At 39.8% G+C, this 22,364-nt stretch overlaps 1 protein-coding gene across 5 annotated transcripts in view; it reads left to right on the top strand.

Moving 5' to 3' along the window:
* Positions 1 to 1,510: 1,510 nt before the first annotated feature.
* LOC106072083 (organic cation/carnitine transporter 2-like) overlaps positions 1,511 to 22,364 on the top strand; it is a 33,059-nt gene continuing 12,205 nt past the window's right edge. The window contains exons 1-7 of one of the 5 annotated variants that reach the window (XM_056042273.1): positions 1,511 to 1,657; positions 3,960 to 4,060; positions 14,074 to 14,295; positions 19,625 to 19,825; positions 20,247 to 20,477; positions 21,520 to 21,719; positions 22,150 to 22,299. In XM_056042273.1, the coding sequence (XP_055898248.1) occupies positions 3,965 to 4,060; positions 14,074 to 14,295; positions 19,625 to 19,825; positions 20,247 to 20,477; positions 21,520 to 21,719; positions 22,150 to 22,299 (1,100 nt within the window). In that variant the 5' untranslated portion in view covers positions 1,511 to 1,657; positions 3,960 to 3,964. Of the gene's footprint in view, positions 1,662 to 1,788; positions 1,984 to 3,959; positions 4,061 to 12,034; positions 12,853 to 14,073; positions 14,296 to 19,624; positions 19,826 to 20,246; positions 20,478 to 21,519; positions 21,720 to 22,149; positions 22,300 to 22,364 lie in introns of those variants that run through there. The other 4 variants (XM_056042283.1, XM_056042291.1, XM_056042301.1 and 1 more) reach the window with 4 other exon arrangements.

Here is a 22,364-nt window from a genome sequence, read left to right as displayed (position 1 = left end):
ATCTCTGGATTTTTTTTTTTTAACAAATTCCAAACCCCATTTAGCTACGCTCATAGAATTTGGTGAGTGTAGTTTGCTTTAGAATAATATTGAAGAGGGAGGTTTTCAACCTCAAAACTCTCTGTAGGGGAAAACTCAAAAACATCTCGAGTGGTTTTAAACTAAAACAAAAGCCATCTGGAGGAGGGGGTTTAAACTAAAAACTAAGCTCAAAGAATTTTAGTGTGTAATTTACTTTTTTTTTTTATATTGAAGAGGTATTTTTTAGCATCCAACCCCGATGAAGTGGGGTTAAACTCAAAACCCTCTTTGGCTACGCTCGTAGCATTCTGAGTGTGTAATTTGCTTTTTTTTTATATAGAAGAGGTATTTTTTCGCTTCAAACCCCGCTGAAGGAGGGTTTAAATTTAAAACCCCTTTGGTTACTCTCAAAGATTTTTGAGTGTGCAATTTTCTTTTGTTTATATTGAAGAGGTATTTTTTTAGCTTCAAACCCCACTGAAAAAAAAAGTGTGTGGGGGGGGGGGTAAACTCAAAACTCACTTTGGCTACACTCATAGAATTTGGACTGTGTAATTTGCTTTTTTTTTAATATTGAAGAGTTATTTTTTAGCTTTAAACCCCGCTGAAAGGGGTTTTAAACTCAAAACCCCTTTGGCTACGCTCATAGCATTTTCAGTGTGTACTTTGCTTTTTTTTATATTGAAGAGGGGGTTTTAAAGTAAATTTTGGAGAGGGGAATTTAAAATCAAAATCTTCCGTAGCTATGCTCTTGGGGATTGTCGTTTTCATTATTTTTTTTTGTTTTGTTTTATAGAAGAGTTGAATTTAACTGCAAAACCCCCTGGTAGGGGTTTTAAACTCAAAACCCCCTTGCGCTGGGGCAAGTGATGGTTAAGTATTAAAATCTCACCTACAATAAACAAAATCAAAACAAAAAATCAGTCACTAAAGTCAGTCTCCCCCCCCCCCCCCCAACCTCTTCCCCTGGCTCCTCCCATGACCTCCATACAAAACATAGGCTCAAATAAAACTAGTGACTAATAAATCTACTTTGAAACAAATGGTGCGCAGCTAATAATAATGCTTTGTAGAGGTAGGGAGTACGGTTTAATATGTCAAGTTTCTACATTTAGGCCTACCTGTTGATATTGTACACACTTAGACTTTGACCTACATGCATTGATATAATCATGTGATGTCTAAAAGGAAACACAAGAACATTAAAACTAAATAGGGCCTACCCAGGTAAAAGTGAAATGTTTTAAAGTTGACAACTTCAGTGGGTGTCAGTGACATAGTTAAACTGCTTTGAATCCACGTGTACCGCAGACATTATTAGACCTTAGTAATTGAACGTAAAAGTACTGTCTCCGTCTTTCTGTCACCTTGTTCTCAATCTCTCTCTTCTCTCTCTCTCACACTCTCTTTGTGTAAATAAGACTTTTGCTTATCTCTTATTTCTCACGCAGGCTCATATAATCTACATATCAGGCCTACTACACGCCTTAGTGTTATGACTAGATTTACTACATCTATCAGTAGTTGTCTGCCCTGGATGTACATGCAGTCGTCTCTCATGAAATAATTCTGTTTCATTATAATGTTGACATAACTTAAACATTCGACGTCAACACATTGGGACTGTTTTTAAAATGTAGGTATGAACACGCTGTCAAAATAGTTTTAACGTTTATTTTATGAATCCTTATTGATGAGATTGACGTAATGTTTTAAAAAAGTGACCAAGTTCCCGAAAATAGATTTAGTAGTAAGTCAAAAAGTGAAAATAATGTTGTTTAAATTGAAACCTTATCTAGAAACATATAATAAAATAAGAAAGAAGGGTTGTAATGAAAATAATGGGTTGCCTGAATCAGTGAGGAAAACCAACGACTTAGCAGAGTTTAAGTCACAACATGTATGACTTGATTGACGCATGAAATACGTAGGACCTAATTATCTTTTCCAAAATAATTGTTGGTACGTACTATTTATGTTTATTAAGTATTTTTATAATGTTTTTTTTTTTTTGTATCATAATATGGCTTGCATATATAATGTAAAAAAAAAAGTACAGTTCCCCTTTAAGACCTTGTGGTCTATAGGGCAGGTGATGTAAAGGTCATCTGTTTCTGTGGCCTATTGTTAACGAGGGTGTCATGAGGCCAGCACAACGACCTTGCATAATTAATTTATAAAACAAATAGGGTTTGCTTTGAGAAAAACGAAAATTGTACCAAGGCTAAATTTGGCTAACTACAAAGTACGAGGAAATCGGATTTTTATGAGCTTTTCTATGGAAGATTCTACATTCAACAGTACTCAATATTTCTGATTTCTATAAAACTGTATGATTTGATACAAACTTCTTGATCTAGAACACAATTCAAAAGTTTAGAGAAATGAAAGTGATGTGTAAACGTGATTTCGCGAGACTTTATGTAGACTCATGAAATACTCATGTCATTAGCATATCATTATGCAGCGACATTGACGCCAAATTCACTCCTCTGAGACCGCACTCGTGACAGTCGACTTTCGTAATGGGCCTCTGAAGCTTTGGACGGAGAGAAGAATTAAAGAGCTTCTCATGGAAGAACACCATTTTCACCCGCGACACCTCAAGTTCTCAGACAAGCAGAAGATAAAAACACGTCTTGACTGTCACGTGACATAAACATCAGTGAGGATATGATTCAAGTGAGTCAACAAACTCATTAGAAACACAGTGCGGCATGTAAACACAGGCACGTTCAAGGACATTGGTCAAACAAGACCAAGACACAGCACGGTTTACTCCCCTTCTCTCTGTCTTCTCACTTTGTGGAGAGAGATGTGTCTCTGTCTGTCCTCATTTTGTGGAGAGAGTTGTGTCTCTGTCTTCTCACTTTGTGGAGAGAGATGTGTCTCTGTCTTCTCACTTTGTGGAGAGAGATGTGTCTCTGTCTTCTCACTTTGTGGAGAGAGATGTGTCTCTGTCTTCTCACTTTGTGGAGAGAGATGTGTCTCTGTCTTCTCACTTTGTGGAGAGAGATGGGGACCATCAAAGCTATGGACTGTATGGACAGCATGACAAGAGTCTCCACGAGATGAACCATAGTCGTCGACATAAGGAGACCAACAGTTCTTACAATCATTCCCTTGAGGACTAATGTGAGACACTTGGCGGATCCAGGTGGAGGGAGCGGTAAGAGCGATAGCCCCCACTCGCCCATTCCCGCCCCGCCCCTAACCTTTTGAGGGGGGGGGCGGTACAATTTTTTTGAGTAGAAATCACAGTTTGCTAGCAGAATTCGGTGGGGAGGGGGGTGATAACATCAACAGCCCTCCCCACCCAAAGCTTTGAGTGTGGGGAGGGGGCGGTCCAATTTTTATGCAGAAATCATAGTTTGTGAACAAAATTAGTTGAATATCTATTCAAGCTACTTTTTGATATTTGAACCCATATGTATATTATGTCACATCACACTCTATTTTTCAAATAAATCATTCGTAAATATAAAAAAAAAATTCTTCACTAAAAAACAAAAGAAAAAGTATTAGTCTCCCGGTTGAGGGGGAGGGTCGACCGCATCTATTGCCCCTCGCACGATCCCATCTGGTACCGACCACGCTATTTTAAATGTTGTATAGATTAGGATTTACTGGGCGTTAGGGTTTTGAAAATAATCCCTCCCCCCCTTTTCAAAAGTTCTGGGATCCGCTAGTGTGTGAGACCAAGGTTTTAACAAAAGTTTTTGAATTTACATTTATCAAAATTTAAACTCGTACCCCCACAGTAGAACCTCATGAAGAGTTTGTATTGATTGCAGTTTTGACATATTTTAAATAACTTTTGTTCTGCTTCATACAAGACCAATTACACAGTTATCTCTCTTTATAAAATGTGATTTTTTTTTTTGTATTGTTATAGGCCAATGTATAAAAATTAAAATTTGAATTATTTTTTTAATAAGCAATCATGGAGCTAGCAGGTGATGTAGAAACCAAGATTGATAAAGAATTGAGTGTTTCTATGGTAGGAGTTGACAACTTGAGCTTTGATGATTTACAAAAGGTAGGCCATGTGGCGTTCAGGGTTAGTTAGAGATGTAGGCTTATAACCAGTAGGTAACCTAATGATATATGATTTATAAATCTATTATTTTTATGTAGGCTACGGCTATATTTATTTTGATTACATTTATTTAGATTACATTTGTGCAGGTTATATTGTAATGGTTTAAGCTACATATTTTAACCTATACAGATTTTATCTCTAAGGGCTTACGTGTTGCATTTGAATAAAAAAAACACACCTTACATCTGTAGGCTATATCCATTGATATATTCAATGATGTTTATGTACAGTAATTTGATATATGGGGCTGTACAGGTGTGACAGGTGGGGAAATGTGACGTGTGTTTGGCACGTTTTATGTCTAGGGGATGATTATTTTTAATGCTATCACACCCCCACTTATCAGCATATAAATCGGGAGCAGACACGCAACGAGACAAAGCAATGAAAGGTAGATACAAAAGTTAAAATAAAGGATATTTATTTACATAAATATACATATAATAATAAAAGGGGGAGGGTTTGCATCTATCTCTAGTATATTCTATGTTTAATCATCACTCTTGCACATAATAAGAGAGTATGTCACTTTGTCCTCTGACTTAGCTGGTTGTCCTGTTGAAGTCGCAGCTGGCTGGGTCCTGGCTTGAGGTTCTGCAGCTGGAGGTGGCGCTCTAGCGGATAGAGGGACGCCGGCGATATAGTTCTTGTGGAGTCTCAGTCCCAAGTTCTAGTATCTGTAGTGGGCACAGTATGGCGGGTGGCCGGATACCGTGGGCACAAGGTTACTGCGGGCAGAGCTGATCTGCCGTGGGCAGTGTGAGTAACAGGATATGTCCAGTGAGTTGCAGAGGGTTGGCGTAGCTATGACGTCTCGCACAGATCTGACTCTATAGGGACGTCGCGCCTAATAGCTTGACAGGTGGGCTGTCGAATAGGCGGGCAATGCCGATAGCGCCAAGTAGTAGAGTTGGGTAGATCTCAGTAGGCAAATGCGGCGCTGAATAGCACCAAGCACAACTGCAGGTAAATGGATCGTTGATCCAGTAACTAGGCAATAGGTGATTCTTGATAGCAACTAGGCAAGTGCAGCGCTGATTAGCACTAAGCACATAGATAGGCCAGTAGGCAAATAGGCAATGGGCAATAGGTAATAGTTGATCCGATAAATAGGCAGACACCTGAGGGAGGCTGCGGATAAATAAAGACAAGTTAGGACATGTCTCTTATGCATCTTATCGATGCCCTCGACTGAGGTGCATTCGTCAGATTGGTAAAATTGCTTTAGAGCATAAAGGGGAGATGATGACAAATGGGATTTGGAAAATAGATGGCAGATAGTGGCAATATAGAAATGTACATAAAAGGGGAAATAATAATATAAGAATGTACATAGAAGGGGAAATAATAGTCTCAAATAAACAACACAGGTGGGTAAAGAAAGAAAAAGGGGGGGGGGGTGAGTTGGGCGGTGGTCAGAGACCGAGACGCTTTGTTTGCATATGACCGTGGGTCGAGAACAATGGAGCGTGCTTGAATGTCCCTTCAAGCGGCGCAACTCTCATTAGAGTAAAATGAGTAAAGGGGAGATAATCCATTACAGGGAAGATAATTCATATCTCTTTTCTAGACGCAGTATCAGTGCGCTAGTAAGATTATCAAGGCTGTCAACCGAGATAAAAGAAATAAAATAAGATGTACAAATATATACATGGTTGCATCAACGATCAATTGAGCAACGTAGCATTAATAGATTAATGCAATACATAAATAAATACATAGCACAAGTTTATGTTTTCTACTTACGCCAGTGAGAAATACACAATGCACTAATTAAATATAAATGAACTAAGCAAAATACACATGATAATATCCAATGGAAATATACACAGAGTAATTAAGATGGAACTTGTGATTAAGTTCGGCTTACCACCAGGTATTCCTCTAGGAGAAAGAATAAGTGATATAGTCCAGACTCGATAGCTCAGCTCGAATGAGAAAGAGAGGGTCTGACTTTATTTAATTTACTTTATATATGCCTGGGAAATGTGGGACACAGGAAATGTCCTAGGCTAAGAATTAGCTTACACGTGGGTGAAGTCCGACAAGAGTCACACCTTGGAGTACCACGCGGTGTATTGACCCGTGTAATCTCTTAGATCAAAGAGAGACGTGGGGGAAAGAGTGACCTACATTCCACCCAAGGGGGGGGTGTCAATCGCGGCGGACATCCGCGGATAAGACTAAAGAGAACGTGTCTATCTTTGCCCCGGTCAAGGGCAGATAAATGAAAGGACTGGCCTAATTTTCTCCAAGGTGGTGGACTAAGTCTAGCCTGGTAGAGAGGAAAGGTGGGGCGGGTGAAGAAATTGGAGGTAGGATGGGGAAATAATTAAAAATAAAATAGACAAATGATGAAAAATAATAATTAATGCTGTGATAATTTTGAGTGACTCTGACAGCGAGTTTTTGACTTGTCACATACGCCGCCGCCAAGATGGATCTATCGCAGAAAGATCCATAAAGTGCGAGCAGACTGATGTCACTCTAACTTTAAGATCAGTTGTTATCACAGCATTAGAAAAAAAAATCTGGAAAAATAAAGGGGTAGCCATGCCAGGAGGAGAGTCTGTCCAAGTCTGTCCGTGGTCTACTTTCCGTCCCTGATTATGTAGTCACCTGGGTGAAACATGTGGGGCTGCTGGGGAGAGTAGATTGGGCGATTGGATGAGTTATATTTCCTGCCTGGGGCGGATTGGGGAGGGTGATTGGGGCTTAGGCGGGGTGCCCGAGGCACGTGTGCTCGTTGGGGCTTACCTCCGAAGCCGCTGTGAGGCGCTTCTTCACGAGAGTAAGTAGTCAGCTTACCTCGGTATCGTCTGACACGATCAATGTCAGGGAAGAGTGGCCTGACAAAGAATGTGGAGTTCTGCCGGAGAACGTCCCCACGATTGCGATAACTTGGCTTACATCGTGGCTTCCTGACACGGTCAATGCCAGGGGAAGGTTGATATTGAATGGTGGCTGAGGAGCCAGGGTGAGAAGAGTCTTCACGAGCGCGAGGGTTCGGCTTACCTCGTGACTTCCTGACACTATCACTGCCAGGGGGAGGTTGATTCGGAATGGTGGCTGAGGAGCCATGAAGAGGAGTGAGTCCACGAGAGCAAGGGTTCATCTTATCTCGGGGCATTCTGACACTGTCAATGTCAGAGGAATGTTGCATGATTTTGTCTGAGTAGCATGGGTCAAGTAGACCCTCACGAGCGCGGGTAAACGACTTAACTCGTGACTTCCTAGCAGAGTCAATGCCAGGGCAAAGCGGTTTGAGCTTCGCTGATGAGTTGGGACTAGGCGTGTTAGCGAGGCGACCAGGGCTTCCAACCAGCTGGTTGCTGCCACGTTTCTGCTTCGTCGATCTACCGACGGGCAGAGAGAAGTATGGCTTATGGACTACTCCAAGAGGGACATATTTGGAGCCTAGAATGAAATCATACACTGGCGTGTCCATGACGGCGGCGTCAATGGTGCCATGTACGTATCTGCACTCCACGTGTACCCTCGCGACAGGTAGAACCTGCGGAGGAGTGCCACGGTCTATGGACTGGATTGTCACTGTTCCACCAGTGAGATCCGATGGGTCAATCAGCGTCTTATTGATAACCGCGCCGAACGAACAGCCTGAGTCGTATAGGCCCAAAACTTCGACACCGTTAGCCAGAATGTTCTCTACTCCCGGAGGAGAAGAGATGGGGTGAGGTAGCACCGGTGGGAGTTCTGGTTTGCCGAGATCAATGGCAGTGGGTTGATGAACCACGGCCATCGTGGAGACGACGTATGTGTCCTCCTCCGGTTGGTCAGAAGGATCGATCGCGGAGGGTTGAGAGACTGGCGTCACCGTAGATAGGGTCCGTGGGGCCTGCTGCTGCCGTTGTGGAGTGGGTCTACTGTCACGCGCGCCATGACGTGTGTCACGCTGAGAGTAGTTAGCCTGGTTATAGCGAGACTGGTGGTTGGGGCGGTTATTGTGGTTGTTAGGGGCGGATTGCCGGCCTGGTGCCTGGTTATGCTGGGGAGTTTTAGGAAGAAGGTTGGACTGAGAAGGAGAAGTTGGTTGGTCTGTTTGCTGGTCTGTCGCGGTTGCTTTGCCTTTTAAGTCCTTACGAGCGTTCAAGTACCGGTCAGCGGCGGAAGCTATGTCAGCGGGAGCTGTTGCTTGTTGCTCCTTGACATAAACTCTGACCTCTGGGGACATGCATTCTAACAGCTGCTCAGAGAGTACGAGGCATGCTAGGCCATCAAAAGTCTCTGGCAATTGGCTGAGAGCGTGCCACCTGATAAGGTACTTGTCCAGCCTTTCGCAGAGGTTACCGTAGGTCTCTCTGCGTTCGAGGCGGGAACTTCTGAACTTTTTGTGGTAGGCCTCGGCGGTCAACTCGAACTGGACGAGTAGCGCCTGTTTGAGGGCTGGGTAGTCCTCTCGCCGGCCGGAGGGGAGTTTGGAGTAAACCTCGTAGGCTTTGCCTCGGAGGCATTGGGATAGCCGGAAGCACCATTTCTCCTCTGGCAGACCGTAGAAGCGTGCTACTTCCTCAAATCGGACAAGATAAACTTCGATGTTCTCTGTCTTGTCGTCGAAGTGCTCCATTGGCATGTGGGGTAGACCGTTCAAGGAACTTTGAAAGGAGGCTGGGCTAGCCGGGCGGGACTCGGAAGAAGCCTGGCGGGCGGCCTCGTTCTCTTTGTCCGCGGCTATCTTTTCTCTCGCTGTAATTTCTTTTTCTTTAGCTATGGCTATTTCAGCTTCCTTTCTTTCTCTTTCTTTGGCGATAGCTATTTCAGCTTCCTTTCTTTCTCTTTCTTTAGCTATTTCATTATCCTTATCCTTCATCGCTAGTTCATGCTCCCTTGCTAATCTTTTTTCTTCCTTTTCGTCTTCCTTTCTTTTTTCTTCTTCTCTTTCAAACGCCTCAAATCGTGCTCTCACAAATTCTTTCCGTTCTGCCTCATCGTCAAATAAGGTGGCCGCAAACTCCTTCAATTCAGCCATTTTCTGCTTCATGTCAGAATCCGCTTTCGAGCGTGTGCCGCTGGCCATAATGATGAGGGGTGGGTAATGAGGGGGATAAAGCAGAAGTAGAGTAAGAGGTGGAGACGAGGAAGGAGCTGCTGAAAGCAATTACTTGGAAGTTATAGGGAAGAGTGCAAAAGGAATGTGGTGTCTGCCTAAGCTAATCACAAAGTTCCTGCAAGAAATATTACAAATTAAATACAGTTGTAATAATAATATAAAAATATGACAGAAGTGACACTCTTGATAATGCGAAGTGATGATACTTATAAATATTTTAAGAAAAAAAATATTGATATGGAATTTAGTTATTGCTGCCTGTTCGTGCCTGCTGTACTAATGGGTTAAATCCACGGACGGGCTCGCCAAAATGTGACAGGTGGGGAAATGTGACGTGTGTTTGGCACGTTTTATGTCTAGGGGATGATTATTTTTAATGCTATCACACCCCCACTTATCAGCATATAAATCGGGAGCAGACACGCAACGAGACAAAGCAATGAAAGGTAGATACAAAAGTTAAAATAAAGGATATTTATTTACATAAATATACATATAATAATAAAAGGGGGAGGGTTTGCATCTATCTCTAGTATATTCTATGTTTAATCATCACTCTTGCACATAATAAGAGAGTATGTCACTTTGTCCTCTGACTTAGCTGGTTGTCCTGTTGAAGTCGCAGCTGGCTGGGTCCTGGCTTGAGGTTCTGCAGCTGGAGGTGGCGCTCTAGCGGATAGAGGGACGCCGGCGATATAGTTCTTGTGGAGTCTCAGTCCCAAGTTCTAGTATCTGTAGTGGGCACAGTATGGCGGGTGGCCGGATACCGTGGGCACAAGGTTACTGCGGGCAGAGCTGATCTGCCGTGGGCAGTGTGAGTAACAGGATATGTCCAGTGAGTTGCAGAGGGTTGGCGTAGCTATGACGTCTCGCACAGATCTGACTCTATAGGGACGTCGCGCCTAATAGCTTGACAGGTGGGCTGTCGAATAGGCGGGCAATGCCGATAGCGCCAAGTAGTAGAGTTGGGTAGATCTCAGTAGGCAAATGCGGCGCTGAATAGCACCAAGCACAACTGCAGGTAAATGGATCGTTGATCCAGTAACTAGGCAATAGGTGATTCTTGATAGCAACTAGGCAAGTGCAGCGCTGATTAGCACTAAGCACATAGATAGGCCAGTAGGCAAATAGGCAATGGGCAATAGGTAATAGTTGATCCGATAAATAGGCAGACACCTGAGGGAGGCTGCGGATAAATAAAGACAAGTTAGGACATGTCTCTTATGCATCTTATCGATGCCCTCGACTGAGGTGCATTCGTCAGATTGGTAAAATTGCTTTAGAGCATAAAGGGGAGATGATGACAAATGGGATTTGGAAAATAGATGGCAGATAGTGGCAATATAGAAATGTACATAAAAGGGGAAATAATAATATAAGAATGTACATAGAAGGGGAAATAATAGTCTCAAATAAACAACACAGGTGGGTAAAGAAAGAAAAAGGGGGGGGGGGTGAGTTGGGCGGTGGTCAGAGACCGAGACGCTTTGTTTGCATATGACCGTGGGTCGAGAACAATGGAGCGTGCTTGAATGTCCCTTCAAGCGGCGCAACTCTCATTAGAGTAAAATGAGTAAAGGGGAGATAATCCATTACAGGGAAGATAATTCATATCTCTTTTCTAGACGCAGTATCAGTGCGCTAGTAAGATTATCAAGGCTGTCAACCGAGATAAAAGAAATAAAATAAGATGTACAAATATATACATGGTTGCATCAACGATCAATTGAGCAACGTAGCATTAATAGATTAATGCAATACATAAATAAATACATAGCACAAGTTTATGTTTTCTACTTACGCCAGTGAGAAATACACAATGCACTAATTAAATATAAATGAACTAAGCAAAATACACATGATAATATCCAATGGAAATATACACAGAGTAATTAAGATGGAACTTGTGATTAAGTTCGGCTTACCACCAGGTATTCCTCTAGGAGAAAGAATAAGTGATATAGTCCAGACTCGATAGCTCAGCTCGAATGAGAAAGAGAGGGTCTGACTTTATTTAATTTACTTTATATATGCCTGGGAAATGTGGGACACAGGAAATGTCCTAGGCTAAGAATTAGCTTACACGTGGGTTAAGTCCGACAAGAGTCACACCTTGGAGTACCACGCGGTGTATTGACCCGTGTAATCTCTTAGATCAAAGAGAGACGTGGGGGAAAGAGTGACCTACATTCCACCCAAGGGGGGGGGGGTGTCAATCGCGGCGGACATCCGCGGATAAGACTAAAGAGAACGTGTCTATCTTTGCCCCGGTCAAGGGCAGATAAATGAAAGGACTGGCCTAATTTTCTCCAAGGTGGTGGACTAAGTCTAGCCTGGTAGAGAGGAAAGGTGGGGCGGGTGAAGAAATTGGAGGTAGGATGGGGAAATAATTAAAAATAAAATAGACAAATGATGAAAAATAATAATTAATGCTGTGATAATTTTGAGTGACTCTGACAGCGAGTTTTTGACTTGTCACAACAGGCTAATTTAATATTCTTGATATTTAGAAAATATTTGAAGTAATCGTAATTAGGCATTATTTATACATAGTCAAGTTTTAGAACTTTGAGTCAGATTAATCTAGGTATTTATTATATAAGCTAGATACAAGATCCGTAAAGAATAAAAAGTCTCAAAATTGTGTCTATGATGCTATGTGTTAATCCTAATCAGAATCACAATAGAACCCCATGTTACATGCACTTTATTTAGGCCTATTGTAACCTTGACCTTCCGTACCTGCTTTTTTGTTCCACTTGGACGGCATGCCAGCGGACTGATTCCATTGGATATTGAAGAAGTAAACACTTAAATCAGCACACCAACTTTTTGGCAAGTCATTGTAAACATGTAGACTAGTATGAACAACACAAACCACGTGGTCTATCGGATCTCTCAGTGTGGCTGTCATTTGTTTTCATTTTGATTCCGCTTTTGTAGTTTTGTTCTTTTTGAAGATATGTATAGATCTAGAGCTCTATATGTGTTATCTATATATGTGTATAGCCAGTGCTTTTTTTGTGACGGTACGCAACGGTACGGCGTACCGGCACCTTTTTTAATGTGGCAAAAAAGTATTACTTTTGTTGTATTTTAACGTTTATTGTTAATTTATTAGTAGTTAAAAGTCAAGCAATCCATCACTGAGTACCGGCACCTTTTTTTCAAAAAAGCACTGTGTATATATTTCATATGATATCCAGGTCTTTAACGACTACGAAAGTTACAACAACTTGACTCTTGGATTTTTTGTTTTAATATATGTAGTAGATACAGAATTATTTTTTTTAATTCAGACAAAGACAAACAAAAAAAGGTACCACTACGTAATTGAAAATGAGCTAGATCAAGCTGGCTTAGTTAGCTAAAGAGTAGGAAAAGAAATGGTGTAAAAATGTTATTACTAAAACATGACCTATCACACCGTTAGTTGATCTAGGGACATTTCAGAATTGTTCTTAACAGTTATGTGAATGCCAGTGACATTATAAGGACCTATATGCACCTGTGTTTAATCATAGATTGATGGTTTTAGTGATCTTTAGGCCAGTGCATAAGTCTGCTCTTATACACATTCTTCAACAACAAGTAGGCCTATTATTAATGAATGCAAATGTTTGCTGATAAGTCTACTGGGCTACTTGAAGGTCTACAAGAGGTTATTACTTTTATATTCATTGATTTTTTTTTTAACTGGTCTGTATCTTATTTATATAAATATCTTCCAAGAAAATATGCCCTACAGTTCAGATCATTTCTTTACTTTGATTTAAAAATAAAAAAAATTGAGTTTGCACAGTTGGTCACGGCAATAGATTATGTAATATGGCTGCTTCTTAGATACTATGGCTGCTTCTGAGATACTATGGCTGCTTCTTAGATACTATGGCTGCTTCTGAGATACTATGGCTGCTTCTTAGATACCATGGCTGCTTCTGAGATACTATGGCTGCTTCTTAGATACCATGGCTGCTTCTGAGATACTATGGCTGCTTCTTAGATACTATGGCTGCTTCTTAGATACTATGGCTGCTTCTGAGATACTATGGCTGCTTCTGAGATACTATGGCTGCTTCTGAGATACTATGGCTGCTTCTTAGATACCATGGCTGCTTCTGAGATACTATGGCTGCTTCTTAGATACTATGGCTGCTTCTGAGATACTATGGCTGCTTCTTAGATACCATGGCTGCTTCTGAGATACTATGGCTGCTTCTTAGATACTATGGATGCTTCTTTGATAATATGGATGTTTCTTAGATAATATGGATGCTTCTTAGATAATATGGATGCTTCTTAGATACTATGGATGCTTCTTAGATAATATGGATGCTTCTTAGATAATATGGATGCTTCTTTGATAATATGGATGTTTCTTAGATAATATGGATGCTTCTTAGATAATAAGGATGATTCTTAGATAATATGGATGCTTCTTAGATAATATGGATGCTTCTTTTGAAGCATAAGGATGCTTCTTTGATAATATGGATGCTTCTTAGATAAAATGGGTGCTTCTTAGATAATATGGATGCTTCTTTGATAATATGGATGCTTCTTAGAAGCTTAATTTACAACTATCAAGCAAGCTCGAGTTCGAATCTGGACCCGGGATGTGTTGTGTTTGTTGAGCGCCTAAAGGCAGCGCGGAAATATTCACCCACCCATCACGGGTTCGCAAAGGAGATTGGACCATGGCGCACTGAGTATATTATGAAATATGTGATATACAAAAGCAATTTAAAAAAAAACATTAAAATGTGTGCCACTAGAAAGACTTTTATCACTATTCTCTTTTCCTTTAAATTTCTTTTTTTTTGTTTAAATATCGCTCAAGAACTAGCTTAACAAATCTTGTATCCATCTCGTGTTCCCTTAGGGCAAACAGGAAACAGATTTAAATGTAGACGCTGCTCCAATAAACGCGCCTGGTGTGGAGTGTGACGCCAAGGCTGACAAGAAAGAAATGACGTCACCAGATCTGGTGGATGACATACAACAACATCTTGGAGGTTATGGTCGATACCAAATTCTCATTTTTTTACTGCTGAGTTTGGTTTACATGAGAGGAGGCTGGCATGTGTGGATATCAATTTACCAGGTAACTTTTGGTCAATGTATTCTCACTGTAAGGTTGTGGTTGTTTCTTTTATAAGCCTTCCTAACACTGGCAGGGTATAAACATATTTTGTGAATGCGCTTAAGGTAATAGAATAGTTTGTGACCTATTATCTACGTTTTAAGGCTACTTCAAGGTGATTGATAATATTTCATTGTAACACAGCATCAAAATAAGTCTTTTAGTGTGTGTCACTATAAAAATACATAGCACATGATAGCACTTTGTATAAAATGTCCATACCCTTTAATAAAGACAAATAACTTTGGCGACCGGCACTTTTGCTTTCATTTTGTCGTCATCACTTTCATAAATGCATCGCGGCCGAATCATTTAACGATTCTCCCTATTCAGGCATCCATGCAAACTGCTCCACACGACACCACCAACTCAAAGAACTTGACAACTCCAAAGTAACATAAAACTTCAATGTCCACTAAATCACAGCTAATACTGTACAATGGGCAACACGTAACACTGACTGTACAAACGCTTCACCGCTGATAACTGTAACGCTGTATCAACTCCGTATCGCTGTATCAAACTCTAGTGGCCTTTCTGTCTCGTCCTGGACTTGCTCTGGCTTCAACTGTTCGGGATCGACCTCACACCGGTCTTGCTGTACCGGATTTGACCTTATAGCGTTACTTGAGAACCAAGTGGCCTTGACTGTGGCACCTTCGCTCTTTATAAAGGGTCACGGCCTTCTTGAACCGTCGGAACATCGTTCTTCATTTCTGGATAATCACCTGACTATATCCGACGTGACTGGCCTGAGTATTGTTCACAACACAGATTTTTCCCGAACGTCGCCGCGTCGTCACTCGTCACGGTTAACCGCTCGCCTAGCGCTGGTCTGTGTAATTTATGTCGGCTGATTACACATATACAATTACCCCTATCCTCAACACCACCAGAGTTACAACAATACTAGTCGACCCACGGCGTAGCAAACGCCGCTATTTTGCAGGGCCGGCCTTAGGCCACTGCAACCTATGCGACCGCAGTGGGCCCCGCACTTTCATAGGTCCCGCACTTTTATAGGACCCGCGCTAATTCTAGGTGTATAAATTATTAAATTAAACCATTTTATAACTTAATAAAGGATTTTCCGCGGCCTCCTATCGATTTACCAGGAGCTCCTGGAAATCTCCCGGAATTGCAAAATATATGAAAAAGTCCTGAAAATATTCGGAAATTATTAAAATCTTTTGAAAACTCATACAAATCTCCTCAAATTACAAATATATAGACAAAAATTGTCTTTTTGGGGTGTCATTCAATATGGAAAACGCCAATCCTATGCGCGATAAAAAAAAAGGCATTATGCAATACCCGTAATTGTGGAATCTATTGAAAGAAGCTTCTCGCGCCTCAAACTAATGAAGAATTACTTGAGGTCAACAATTCTCGTAGATAGATTGAAACATTTGGTAATTCTTGCTATTAAGTGTGATCTATGTAGGAAACAGAATTCTTATGATATACTGTATGACTTCGCTACACACAAGGCTCGTGTAGTAATTGTGTGCGTAGTAAAGAATGAATAAAAAGCAAAGACGAATATATTTTCTAATACGAACTCTTAATTTTCACTTATTATCCGTATCCCTACCCAAACTGGGCCCCGCGAAATCCGTTTCGTATTGAGTCCTACAATGGTTAAGTCCGGCCCTGCTATTTAGTGACGGGTGAATACAGAGATTACTTGTTCTCTTTCCATGACTTCTTGGTCACAATGGTTAAGTCCGGCCCTGCTATTTAGTGACGGGTGAATACTAGTTGTTCTCCCTCTCTTTTTTTTCATAGGGTAACTCTAGTCTAATAAAAGAGTGATCTTTCCTTTACGTCTTGTCCAAACTGTTGAGCTATGAAGAGAATTATATATATAGATAGTGAATAGTTTCCTTGTATAGTTGGAATCATGTATTAGTTAACTAGTGGTTAATTTAATGAAGACAGTTTGAACTTAGGTATTACTATTTGTGTACATTTGCACATCAACGCGATACACCGCATGTGTGATGAAATAACTAGACACATTGTAAGTATGTCTTCCTTACAAACACTTCACATCTTGTCTGTTGTATTGAACAGTCTGAGACACAAACATCCATGCAGTGGCGTAGCTAGAGTATATGATGCCTGGTGCGGAACCTCATCTTGATCCCCCCCCCCCCAAAAAAAAAAAGCTAACTAAATAATAACATTGCAAAACCTTACGTTTTTGTTCAAAATAATATGTATTCATTAATCAAATATTGTTAATTCAAAAAATCACTTTTACATAAACATACTACAAGTGAATTTTACGCGCTTTCTTGCTGACAAAAGTATCAATAATTTTATCGAAATCAATTTTTTTCCACCAGCTCGTGTTCAATGGACAAAATGACCAAATTAGTGAGTCGTAAATTTGTCATCGTTGATCGCAAGTAATTCTTGATCAATTTAAGTTTGGAAAAACTTCTCTCGCATGTAGCGACGCTTACCGCAATAATAAAAAAATATGCGAATCATGATGACGATATTTGGGACTGAATCATCTAGCTGATATTTTTTTTTTATAAAATTCAAGAGCTCACAGGTCCTTGTTTTGGAAGTTTGGAGGCTTCTGATGAAACTGTGACAAACCATTAAGCCTCTTTCGCTCCAGCAGAAATTTGTTTTTATCAATGTCGCTAGGAGTACTATCGAGATTGATTTCGACCTGAGGATTTAATAGCTGGGAAGGCGACAAAAATTCATATCTATCTGCTACATCATGAAGTTGCTCGAATCGGGTGATTATTTCTTGAACTATCCTTTCCAAGGTAGAATAAATTTCCCTTCGTAGCTCTTCTTTGTGTGTAAGTACAGAGTAGTCACTTTTCTCACCAGGCATCTTTTTCTTATGGCTAACACGTTTTTGAGGTTCTGTACTGATTCTCAGATCTGAGCACACGCTTTCGGCAAAGGTAATGCTAGCTTCAGCGATGTCCTCTCGATTACTACTTAAAAATGTCTCTAATGTTTTTAGTTTGAGTGAGCAGTCTCGAATAGACAATCCTTGTTTTTGAAGGTAGACTTGCGCATCATTAATTTCAGTTAATACAGGAGCCCAAAATCCAAGATAGGTGAGAAAACTAAAAGACTGAATAGCAACTAATAATCCACCTGCTTCAGATCTAGTCGATGAATTTTTATCTCTGCTATTTAATGTCTCCAGAGTTTCTATAATTATAGAAAATGTATCCCTAACCATCTTGACGGCTTCTCCTCTGGCGCTCCAGCGGGTCTCAACTAAGGCTAGTTCGTTTATTTTGATGAGGATATCCCAGCGGTGTGTTGAAGTTGAGGAAAAGGCGTGTAAACGGTCCAGTGTACCAAAAAATGTTACCGAATTGACTTCAGCTTCAGCAGCTCAAATTCCTGCTAAATTAAGAGAATGGTTTGAGCAGGCAATGAATAGTGACTTCTAGAATACGTTATTGGACACCGTAGTTTTAACCTTTTATGACCGCAGCATTATCATAGCCTTGACCCCTGCAGTCCATTATGTCGAAGCCATCCAAATGCAGTTTCTCTATAATCATCTCAGCGATTCCAACAGCATACTTGTCCTTTGTGTCGATGAAGTCAATAAAAGACTCACGAACCAGCACCCCGTCATTATCCATGAAAACGTACCGTAAAATTTGGGAAGTTTGATCCAGTTTTGTGATGTCGGGTGTACTGTCAAAAATAATAGAGAAATATTTGGCTTGTTTTACTTGCTGTATGATTTGTTTTTTAACGTGATCCCCCAATATTGTAATAAATTCATTTAGTATTTGTGGAGACATGTATGTATTCGGTCTGGAACAAAGCTTAGTTCGAAGCACATGCTCCCTCAAGAGTGGACCGTACTTTGATAGTAATTTTACTAACTCCATGAAATTTCCTTGATTTTGCCCTTCCAACACTTCTTCAGCTCGCTCGCGATGCCCACGTAGTGCCAGATTTTGCTTTAGAGAAAACGAATGATGTCCAAGATTCTCTTCAGGTAGTCTCTCCAGGTTTTCGTCTCTTGTATGATAATCAATTCTTGGGCCTTGTTGTCAATACTGTTCCCTACTCTCAGGTGAACTTCAAGTTTCCTCCAAGCAAGCGATGACTGAATGTGAGCTCTGCTGGTCTCATGTCTTTCTATTTTCGGGGATAACCTCCACCAATCATTGAATCCATCGTTGGATTTAAATGAAGATTCGGTACTTGATCTTGTTCAGAAGAGTATGCAGGGGAAGCAAAATAAGGATTCTTTTTTTGACGAATAACACATCCACTTTCTAAGAACTTTCTCGCCGTTTGACATTTGCCGGAAAAACCAAGCCTTTGAAAGCTTTCTAGCCTTTCCTTTTGCTGATTCTTGATATGTAACATATTTTCACCCTCTAGACTCTTTGATCCATGCCGTCAGCCGTTTCAATCAGAGATTTCTCCGTCTGAGCTTAAAATGGTTTTGAGACGCCAGCCAGACTAGTCAGTCTTGAGCACTGTTCATCATTTAGTTTACGTTACAGTATTACAATTAACTAGTTAGTTTTAAAAAAATCGTAGAAAACAAAGGCTAGCTTATTTAAAAATATTGACATTACAATAGAATTATTTCCAAAATTAAACTATAAAGAATCATAAGGAAATGAATAAACTAAGGCAATTGTCTAGAGCTAGAGTTGAGTAATTTATTTGTAAACTCTATATCTAGATTAAACCAGTGGATAATGAAGTAAAAAAGGTTGGCTTATCTTCTTCTTCTTCTTTATATTACAGAGCATTGATCAGTGTAATAACAACATGTACCGTGTGTCCGAAATAAATCTAATAAATTAGATTCAAACTGTTCTATAGCTTACATTGTATGGAAGAAATAGTCAAGGAGATTAAACAAAATAACGACTTGACTAGTTTATAAATCGTTAGCTCATGTTTAAAATACAGTAGTTTATGTTTGCTCGTGTCCATACAATTAGTCGTTTTTACTGAAACGCTCAGGGAAATAAGAAATTAATACACACTGGGGGAATTTTGGTGCCCCTCTCCGCTTGGTGCCCTGTGCGGCCCGCACCACCCGCACATTGGTAGCTACGCCACTGCACCCATGCATTCTGATGGACCATTTTAGATCGTCAAATGCATGCTGAACTAGATTTCAAACTCGATGTGAGTGGTCTTTATCACAAGGACAACTTTATGATTTTAAACTTACAAAAGAACATTTTGTGATACTGTAGGCCGATAATTTAGCTAGTTAATTAATTTTGAAATTAAATCACCTTTGTTCTATCTCTAGGGTTGGACTCCTACTTTCCACTGCAAGAGAAGTCCCGGGCTCAATCTGAATGATTCCGTACCTTACTACGAGGAGAGCGGACAACTGGTCTACAGCCAATGTGATCAATATGTCAACCTGACCCTAAATAACAAGACAGAGGCGTGCACCAATGGCTGGGAATATCTGTGGGAGTCTTCTTACACCTCCATTGTTTCCGAGGTAAGAAAACTGTATTTGTCATGAGCTCAGAAAATATCTGCATTAATGTATCAGTTACAATAGAAGAGTTTATAAGGTTCAGCTACTCCTCATTACAGAGTTAGGTTTTGCGTCTGTTCTCTAAACACGTCTGAATAACGCATAATGAATTTTTTTCTTGCTTTAAAAATGGTCTATATGTATTGGCATGAAATATGCATAACTAGGCCAACATTATTTTTTGTTCATTTTTCAGCTCTGTAAAATCAAATTTTGTAGCTCAACGTAATTTCTTTAGCTGGCAACAGAATTTTACAAAGTGCAAACAAAAAGATTAAAAGGATTAACTGTAATGCGAAAATCCCCAATATCAAATGTTCGCACCTATCATTGATCACTAGATTGTAAAAATGAGTAATTTTTTATCTCCCTTTTTTCCTAGTACAATTTGGTGTGTGCAGACAGCTACCAAAACGAACTGACCTCCACGATGTACATGGTGGGCTCAGCTATTGGCGTTTTAACCCTTACACCTCTAGCCGATAGGTTCGGAACCAAATCTGTCATGTTGGTGTCTCTCTGGTCTCAGGCAGTCTTTGCTACAGTCCTTATTTGGTCTTCAAACATTATTGTTTTCTGTTTTTTGAAGTTTTTAATCGGGCTGACAAATATGGTAGGATTTTTTTTCTTACGTTTTATTTAGTGTTATACGGGACAACAAAAAACTGCAATTTTTCAAAACCATTTATTTTTTAAAGAATATATTTTCTAATACGAACTCTGAAATTAAATATAACTCGGACTATTTATAAAATTGTACTTTATAAAGTCAATCTCTCACTCAAAATGTGTGTGTATGTGTTTTTATAACTTTCAATATTAATTTTAAATGAATAACCAACATTACCGTAATAAAGCGTAGTTAATAAACTGCTAACCACAAGACTAATGATGGAAAATATAGGCTAATAGCATTTTCTTCCCTCAAGGCAGGTAAGGTAATTAATCAGAATAACAGCATACGACCACTAGCACAAATCATGGCCTGAGAAAAAGGAAAGATTGAATTCTTCATGTATTTTTAGAAAACCCCCCACCCTTTTTTTTTTTCAAACGTTTAGAGTTTAGACCCTCGCGGTCTCAACCCATTCCGTCCAGAATTTAAAACCCAGCTCTTCAAACATTGCTAACAAAGTTTGTGTCGCTGATGATAATCTTTTTAGACTTAATCAGAGCGAAATTTTAAACAGAAATCATGGCTCAATGCAACAAATGTCACGTTTCTATTGCCTTTGAGTGATAGGCTACAAGTTGGTTACAACGTAGTTTGCAATATAAACATTGCGATGACCTTGGCTTGAACTGGCTGTTCACTAGAGTTTGGAAATAAATATGCAGTCTCTCCATTGAGTGCATTTAGTCTGCTTTTTTTTTTTGATATGACAAAAACGTAGCAGACAATTTAGTGCAGCAGTTTGGGCGCAGAATATTTTGGCGCTAAATGTTTTAGATTTTTTTGTTCAAACGTATGCATACTACTTATATATATATATATATTGTTGTATAGTATGGAGCAAACAAAAAATATTTATCATTATTTTTTTTTTCAATTATCTTTAAAATTTCTAGCGCCAAAACGGCTGCGTCAAAACATCACTTACCGAGACAAAGACTAATTTTAAATGTACTAAAACTATGTGTATGCTCTCCCATAGACTATTGCTTTGAATGTGTTTGTCCTGATGACTGAGACTTTTGATGCCAGCCATCGTACTAGTCCAATCATTGCCTTGGAGTTTTTTTGGTCCTTTGGTATCATGTCCCTTGCACTTTTGGGATATCTGATACCTGACTGGAAAGATTTAGAACTGACCATCGCATTGCCTATCAATATTCTCTCAGTCTCGTTTATATTGTAAGTAAATAAACTGTGCGGACTCAACAATAATTTCTACAGAATTAGCATATTTGTTGTTATAGTGGGATTATATTAGTAAAATTTTTTGTTGATATGGTGGAATTATATAATTAGCCTTTTTGTATGTACCGGTATGGTGGACTTGTAAATGTAGCCTTTTTGTTGATATGGTGGAATTATGTAGCCTAAGCAGCCTTTTTGTTGATATACTGGGATTACAGATGTAGCAGTTATTTGTTGATGTGAGTGGGTCTGTTTACACTTTCTGATTATAGCCGGGAAGGGGTTATTGAAAGAAAACAAAATGTAATTTTTTTTAATCAGAAATAAAAAGTTTAGTTAGGTTTAGTTAGCGACTTTATCATGTAAAGTTTAGTTAGCGTCTTTATCATTTGGCCTGTCTAAATGTTAGCGTATTACTTTTCAGCATCATTCCAGAATCGTTGCCATTTTTGTTGTCCAAAGGTAAAGTGAAAAAAGCCAAAAAGGTCATCGCTCTATTTCTGAAGGTGAATCGTCTGCCGAACATTCCAGAAGTAGAACAAAAATTATCTGCATTCCAGTCAAAGAATAACAAGTAGGACTTTCGATCAGTTTCACCCTATCAATAAGTTTGATGTGATTTTGATTTTTCGTCAACTA

The sequence above is a fragment of the Biomphalaria glabrata genome, chromosome 1 (genome assembly GCF_947242115.1).
Source record: "Biomphalaria glabrata chromosome 1, xgBioGlab47.1, whole genome shotgun sequence".
Classification (NCBI taxonomy): domain Eukaryota; kingdom Metazoa; phylum Mollusca; class Gastropoda; family Planorbidae; genus Biomphalaria; species Biomphalaria glabrata.
Note: the sequence above shows the minus strand (reverse complement) of the source record. Positions and strands in the feature narration are given on the sequence as shown.